A 7696-nucleotide genomic window follows, 5' to 3' on the forward strand; every position below is an offset into this window, starting at 1 on the left:
GGGGGGCGCTGGGGCAGGCTGTGGGGACCTGGCAGTCAGCACTCATTTGCCCTCTCCGGGAAGAAGATTTCGCGGCACCGCTGGACCGTGTCCTGGGGGGACTGGACGCTGTGTCCCACGGTGCGGGGATCGTCATAGATTTCGTAATCGTTCCCTCCCTGCAGCGGAACAGAAAATAGAGGAAAGCGTTAGCAGGGCCTCGCCACAGCATCCTCATCCCTGAATCCACATCTTGCTCTGTCCTGCGAGGAGCTGGGCTGGGAGGCAGCAGCTGGGCAAGCAGGGATCTGCTGGGAAGGGGCTCCTGGGGCTTTGGTGGCCCAGGGAGGCAGAAGAACCAGGGCAGGAGCTTAGAAAGGATGGGGAAGGTCCTACATCAGCAAAGGTTTGCCTGTGGAGGGGCTAGTAGAAGATGGGCAGAGGTTGCCACCATCTGGGAAGAGCCAAGGGGATGGCCGAGCTGGTCTTCAGCAGCAAGGAAACATCATCCTGCTCTGCTCTAAAGGGAAGGCAAAGCTGTTCCTGCCACTGAAAAGCTCTAAGTGCTGGGGGGTGCTGTTTTGGGTCCTGTGGACTACAGGAGTGGCTGCTCCTCTCCCAAGGCTGCCGGGGGGTGGGGGGAAAAGTGATGCTGAGGTGGACCTGCTCCTCAGCACAGTGAATCCAGGGCAATTTCCCCATGACCCAGCACCACAAGCCCACCACAAACATGAGAGCATCTCTCCCCCTTGCACAACTGTAGGTCTGTGCTGGCCACCGGTGGGGCCCAGGCCATGGGAGCTGTGATGGCCATGCATGGGGCAAGCTGGGCGTACTCACAGGGGTGGTCTCGTTCCCAAAGAAGTGGATGGTGTCAAATCTCTCATCGTCGAGCACATTGAGGCAGTAGCGCTTGTCCCAGCCCTCCGGGAAGACGTCAAAGCTGATCATGCCACCTGCCAGCAGAAGGGAGGGCATCGGGACACGGTGGGAGCTGGCAGGGTGCCCCCCCATTCCAGGACAGGCAGGAGGAGGGGGGAGAAGGCCTGATGTCTGTGGGGACCTCACCCTCAAAACAGCTGCCAGGCACCAGCTCTGCCTTGGTGGCATGTGGCCAGGACACTGGCAGATGCTGTTCCTATGGCAACAGTCTGGGGTGACATTAGCACAGCTCCCCTGGCTGCAGGCAAGCAGGAACCAGCGGGCTGCAGGGGGGCAATGCTGGGGTAGGAGGCTGCAAGAGATGCATCTGCTGGGGGAAGATTTGGGGTCACCCCTTGCAGTAAGCATCAGTGTCCCCCATGGGGGACAATGCCCTAGGAGACTGGCACCACTCAGACACTGTAGACATTGCCGGCCCTTCTACAACCACTGCTCTGATGCTGCTTGACCCTACAGAGACTGGGGGGTCCCAGCACCCTGCGCACCCAAAGCAAACTCTATGCTCAGGGGTCCCAGATGGTCATGCTGCAGACCCCAAATAGGCTCTGCACACTGGACCTTGCCACAGAGGTACCACAAACCCACCAACATAATTGGGGCACAACCCTGACCAGTCACCTCTTGCCATGACAATCGAATGTGGGCTGCCAAAGTCTGGAGGGCCACCAAGGCAGATGGAGAAGGGAGCTTTCCCAAAGAGTACATATATGCATATGCATGGACACCCACAGCCACCAAGGGCTAATGAACTTCCTAGCCCTCACTGTTAGACCAGACAGTTTACCCCAGCATGGTGCTGCCTTTCTGGGTGGAGGCAGAACCTTCCCCATCCTCTTGAGCAGCCCTGCTGTGTGCACAGGCTGTATCCAGTCCCTCATCCCAGCACTGACACAGGTGACACGCTCCTCCCAAAAACAAAGCCTGCAACTTAGGGCACACCTCTGTTTGGGTCTTGCTTGGAGGAATGCGGACTTGAGCTGGGATGTGCCTCTCCCCACCAGGTCTCTGCTCTTGGTTTCAAGGGGACCTGGTGCTTCTCCAGGCAATCTAACGGGCCACCAGCAATCCTGGTTTTTCACGCTCTACTTCTTCATAAATCGTAACCCCACCACTCTTAGGAAGGGGGTAAGTAGTCAGGTACCCACAGGCGATGGGCCCTGCTGCAGCAGAGACACAGATGGCCTTGAGCTGTTCAAACCTGTACATCCTGATGCTGTGTCCTTCTTTGCCCTGGCTGGTTGAGGTGTCCTTGTTCGTTTGGGAGACCCAAACCAGCCCTCCTCAGAGCTTGAGGAGCCAGGGATGGAGCCTATGTGTCCAGTTTGGAGCAGAGGATTCACCACCAGACAGGATGCCCCGGGCAAGGGCACTGATACAGATGGAAACAAGTGCACTACGAGCTCAGAGATGGGGATGCCCCCAGGCTTGCAGCAGGAGCCAAACTTGGTTGCCCTCATTAAAATCCTTCCTGGTTTTGTACCCAAAACCATTTACCTGTGAAAAATGCTGTCTTTCACTGGATTCTGGCCCTTTAGACAGAGCTGGGCAGAAAGAAGGGGCTCTTGACGCCAGCTGGAGAGGGCAGGAAATCAAAGGGTGAGGAGGTGGTGTGGAGGACAGCCAGCACTGACCCTTGCCTGGGCAGAGCATGGGTCTGGGGGGCTGCAGGGAGATCTCTGACACCTCTGGCGCTTGTGTCCTCCACAGCCTGAGACAAGGCACATGGAGCCAGCTTGGCAGGAGAGCCGTGTTTCCACATGCCCCTGTTTTTGGATGCTTGACCTGAGACACCCAGTGTTTTCTTTGCAGAGCAGCAGGGGGCCCGCAGCTCCCCTTGTCTTCACGCTTTTACACAAGAGACCCAGGCTCTTCACGGCAGCTTCCCAGAGTCAGAGGAGAAAGGCCCTTTGTGCTGCTCTTGTCCCCCGTGCCTGTGGGGACACAGTGGCAAGGACCTTGTCTTTGCTGTGACAAATGGTGTGTGTCAGTGCTGTGGGCAGCGGCCCTGCCAGGATGCCGAAGGCAAGGGGAGGCTCTCTGGAGGAAAGCCCTTGGAGGACCGGAGGGACAGATCCTCGGTACTGGCCCATGCTGGATGCAAGAGTAGGGTGCCACCTGCCACCTCCCAGCCTCATCACCCCCTTGCCCTTCGGCTAGGCTGCCACATGGCACTTTATCTCACACAAATCCACTGCTCTGCTTCAGCCCCACCACCTACATACCCTTCTCTTCCTCCCTGTCCTGGCCAGACCCCCAGGATTGCCCAAGCCCCTTCTTCGGTTCCTCGTCTTTGGTAAGAGCATATCTTCATCCCAAGAAGTGGCCCTGCAGAAGGCCATAGCATGAAGCTGCAAACTCCCTGCTTCTCAGCAGCTCTTCCTCCACAGAGGAAGATGTTTCCCTCGTAGCCAACCCTTCCAACAAAACCCCAGAACCCACACATGCATGAGGGTCTGGTTTCTCTTGCACCACGGCATTCCCAAAGGATGGCATCTGCCTGGAGCTCTGCTGGCCACCCTGCTGTTGACACCTGAGCCAGAACAGACCTCCTGGGCAGGGGAGGGCTCAGCAGAGCTAACTGGAATTAAGGCAGGAAAAACATCACAGGACAGAAACCTGCCTGTCCGGCTGGTTCCCAGGAAGACAAATCCACAGCATGGTTTATTTCCCACTGTTGCCCTGCCACAGATGTGAGCCCCATGGGGTCTCTCCAGGAACAGAAGCTCCTTGGGCTCCTCCTGGGGTTTCCTCAGGGAGCACAGCTCCAGCCATCACCCGACCAGCCTGGAGGGAACAGCTGGGATTCCTGCTTCCCTTCCCAGCATTTTATAGGAAGCACAATAAAGAGGCCAGGGCAAAGCCTAGGAAGCCCCCTCCACTCACCTCGAGAGAAACGCAGGCCTTTGCCAGCAAACTCCCTCTGCAAGGCTGCCACGAACTTCTCTCGGATCCTTTCTTTCTGCAGAGGAGAAGGAGGAAAGGGAAGCAAGGAGGGTTTCAATAATTAGATGCTGACAGTCTACCAAAAGCCACCGTACAGCTGCCTGCTGGGCAACTCTGGCTTATCATATTCCTCTTTCCCACCTGTCCCCAGTGTCACGCCATTTATCCAACTTTCACCAGTCTTGCCCAGTGTCTGCATAGAAAGCCACCAGCTCAGGGCAGCTCCAGGCGGCTTCGGCGAAGAGCAGATCCCAGCCCTTTCTTGGCAATGAAATGCAACCGCTTCAATTTCCCAGAAGCCCAGTTCATAACCCAAAGTCTCCAGCTTTGCTTAAAAAGCCTTGTAAAGTCCCCTCAAGCCCAAGAAAGCTCCCTGAGGCAGAAACTGCTGTGAGCGTGGGCCAGGTGCTCCAGAGATCTGCCCCGCAGATCTCCCAGTCTGGAAATCCCATTAGTTCCAGCTCTGCTGGGGCTGGGAGAGTAGGAGTGAGAAGACAGCTGCTGGGCCATGTTTGGTTACTGTAAACCCCCTGTTAAATAAGTGCTTTATGCCCTGGGGCTCTCCCACAGCACAAGGAATCCTGCTGGCCACCCTATTGCATTCGTGGTCCCTAAAGAATTCAAATTCTGCCTTTCATCTATGTTTCCCCTTGGGTTTTCTGACCCCTAGTCCTCTCTCCACCTTGCTGCATGTGTTGGACTGGTGCACAGCTGGGAGCTGGGCTCCTTTCTCCTCAGGATTCGGGGAAGCAGGTAAGACCCGAAATCTGTGGCGGTATAAAATCAGCAAAGGGGAGAGTGAGCCCGAGTTTGGCCCGTGTACCTTGTCCAGCTCAGAGAACTCGATCCGCTCCTCTGGTGTGCAGCTCCGTCCGATGGGGGAGATGTTCAGCATCCCGTTGCGAAACTCAATGAAGGTTCCTCTGTGGATGGGCAAAGGCAGAAGGCTACTGGGGCAGGGAGACAAAAACAGACCTTTGCAGGGGAATGGCTGCTCAGTGAGGCATGCAGCCCTTGCAGGGACATGCAGGAGGAGAGAAGCCATGCCCACTCATGGGTGCTCATGTTTTGGGCGTACAAGAGCCTCTAAGGTTGCCCAAAGCCCTCCTGTTGTAGTAACTGCAAGGACAGCTATGGCCTGAAGTGGACCAACCTCCTGACAAGACCGTGGCACCTCCACCCCTTTTAAGAAACGTTGGGTGGGTTGGGTGAAGCTGGCAGGACCTTGGGGCAGATGGATGGGACAGGTCAGTGTCACTCGCTGCTGATGGCCAGCAGTGGACTGACGAGCAATCACGACCTCCTCATGGGACACAAATCAGGTAAGACCCACAGGGCCTTCGTATCTCCCGCTTGTCCCCTGCGCCTTTGACTGCAGCTCTTATCTAAGCTTGCACAGACAGGACCCAGCCCCTGCCTGCCACCCTCACCTTGCACTGGGATCACGACTCTTCCACTTCCTCAGCGGGCTTGGTCAAAGCACTTAGCCATCCGAAAACTGCTCCTTTCTTTTCTCTTTGCTCTTTGTGATCTCTGCAGCACCAAGAATTTGGTGGCTCACGCCCCAGGCCAAGACTCAGGAGGTGGAGGCTAAAGTCCTTGTTTGGCTAGAAATCCTGTAAGCCTAAATTCACAGAGGCACCTTAGGAACTGAAACTTTGTCGAGTTGTTGGGCAACCAGACAGCGGTGAGGCAACCAAAGAGCCTTGAGGGTTCTGGGTCCCGGCCCACACTTTTGGGGGCACGTTCAGCCAGCAGTCCTGTCACAAGGAGCTACCCTGGTCCCTCTTGTTGCCAGATGGTGACTCACATCAGGCAACTAATCTAGATCACAGAGTTTAGAAACTTTTAACAGCTTAATCTGTGAAATCGTGGTCTGAAGGGTGGTTTGACACTGCACTCAGGCTGGTTTAACTGCAGGCTGCCTCTGAAAGCGGTCCTGCTGCTCTCCCCTTCCACCTCCACGCCATCTGTTTCCTCCCTCTGCTTTCGTAATAACAGGGCACGCAAACCCAGTGGAAAATGACCCTTTTCTTTCCTGGCAGTGGCCTAATCTTCCTTCAGATGAGGTGCACCAACCCAACGCACCTTGGGGCTGCTGGAGCTCATGGGGGAAAGCAGACAGGAACACACGGCTGGGGGCAGAGCGAAGCCAGCCCCATTCCCAGTGGTACAGGGTACACAGTGAAACTGTGTGCTCGGGTGCTGGACCTCCCATCTTAAGAGCCTTTGTTCGTCTGTCTGGAAACTCATACGACCAATGGTGCCTGATGCCCCGACCAGTAACGAGCTGGTACTATTGTCCCAAATGGGATGCACACAGTGGCTGTACCCTGATGCACGCAGTGGCTGTCCCTTGCTTCCCAGGAAAGAAAAACCAAGAGGCAAAAGAGCAAGCTTTATGCTAAAAAACAGTGCAGACTCTCCAGAACAAAGACTCTCCAACATTATTTGCCCAGGCCAGTGGGACAGTGATGCTATATGCGGCCTCTAGATGCTAAGGTAAAACCTGGAGCAAGACAAGCTCAGTAGCTCAGCTCTGGAGACCACAGCACCCCAGAAACCAGTGACATTTGTGCAGGCTTGGGCCGTTACCGTTTTTTGGGCAGCTTCAGCAGCGCCATGTAGTTGAGGCAGAAGTTTATGAGATCCTGCAGCAGCTCTTCCCCCAAGTGGTCCTGAATGGCCTATGGGAGGAGAAGAGGGAGTCAGGAAGAAGCTAGACCTTCTGTGAAGCCCACCCAAGAAAATGACCTGGAGGAGTGGCACATTCAGTTCAGGCATTTGAGGAGAAGAGAAGAGGCTGCCCATCTGCCCAGGGCCAGGCACTGCCCCCCACAGTGCACAGGGCATGGGGGCTGCACAGGGATGGGGAAAGAGAGCTGTGGAGCTGGACCTACCTGCTTGGAGACCAGCTGCCCATTCTTATATTGCACTGTGCCGTTCTCTGCAAAGACGTAGTCAAACTTATCGATGACTGGACACACACACACACACACACAAAAGAGGAAACGTGAGTAGTGCCTGGGAAAAGGGGCCAGAAGGACTGGGCTCAGGACTGAGCGAGCCACCCTCCTGGTTCCTTAGCACAGCACTTCCCACGTCTCCTGTGCTCTGCAAAGGGCCACAGACTCTCCTCGCTCCCCGTAAAACGGGTGAGGAGATTATCTTCTGCTCACAGGTGGGGAGCTTACGCATGCAGCGGGAAACGACCTGACCGAGGTCACAGGCTGAATCAGTGGTAGGACAAAGATAAGGGCTCCAAAATGTCAAGCTTCCCACCACGTGCATGTTCCTCTGCTCTCTGTCTTGCTTTCTCCTCCCCTCCCCAGTGCCAGGATGCTGGGGCAATGCAGTTACCTAACTCCAGCCCCTTCTGCGACCCGAATACACAGCCTGGGCCGGGAATTTCGGCTGGGAATTTCTCGTCCCCTCCTCTGCTAATGAGGGAGGAAAGGGATTTCTGGGCCTCTCTCTGCTAATGAAGCAGAGCTGAGGCATCAGCCGCGGTTGGCATCCATGCCAGAGAAGGAAAACACGGGGTAGGGGGAGCGAGGGCTGCCCCCTTGCCCTCCCACTCTGTCCTCTACACCCATCTGCCCCTTAGAACGCCATGAGGAACCCCCCGAAGATCCCACCACGGAGCAGCAGGGAGGCAAAATTTGCAAGGGGCTCCTGCTCGCTGTTGGTATTTTTTTTGGGGGGGGACAGCTGTCAGAGCCCACACGGGGCTCGTACAAACCCCACCGCAGAGCCAGCAGCGTGGGTCGGCGCATCCCTGCCCGCTCTCCACGGAGGCAGGGGCAGCCACCTCAGGAGCAGGCGCGGGGTC

General features: G+C 56.3%; 1 protein-coding gene across 1 annotated transcript; it reads right to left on the reverse strand.

Annotated features, from left to right (window-relative positions):
* Nucleotides 1–35: 35 nt before the first annotated feature.
* Nucleotides 36–6841, reverse strand: PMM1 (phosphomannomutase 1; the record flags this gene model as incomplete). The annotated part of the gene is made up of 6 exons (XM_010187939.1): nucleotides 36–158; nucleotides 820–935; nucleotides 3805–3880; nucleotides 4688–4787; nucleotides 6460–6551; nucleotides 6765–6841. Coding segments are annotated over 6 exons (584 nt in total), but the record flags the coding sequence as incomplete, so codon positions are not given.
* Between the last annotated feature and the right edge of the window lie 855 nt (nucleotides 6842–7696).

The sequence above is a fragment of the Mesitornis unicolor genome, unplaced genomic scaffold (assembly GCF_000695765.1).
Source record: "Mesitornis unicolor isolate BGI_N332 unplaced genomic scaffold, ASM69576v1 scaffold48800, whole genome shotgun sequence".
NCBI lineage: Eukaryota > Metazoa > Chordata > Aves > Mesitornithiformes > Mesitornithidae > Mesitornis > Mesitornis unicolor.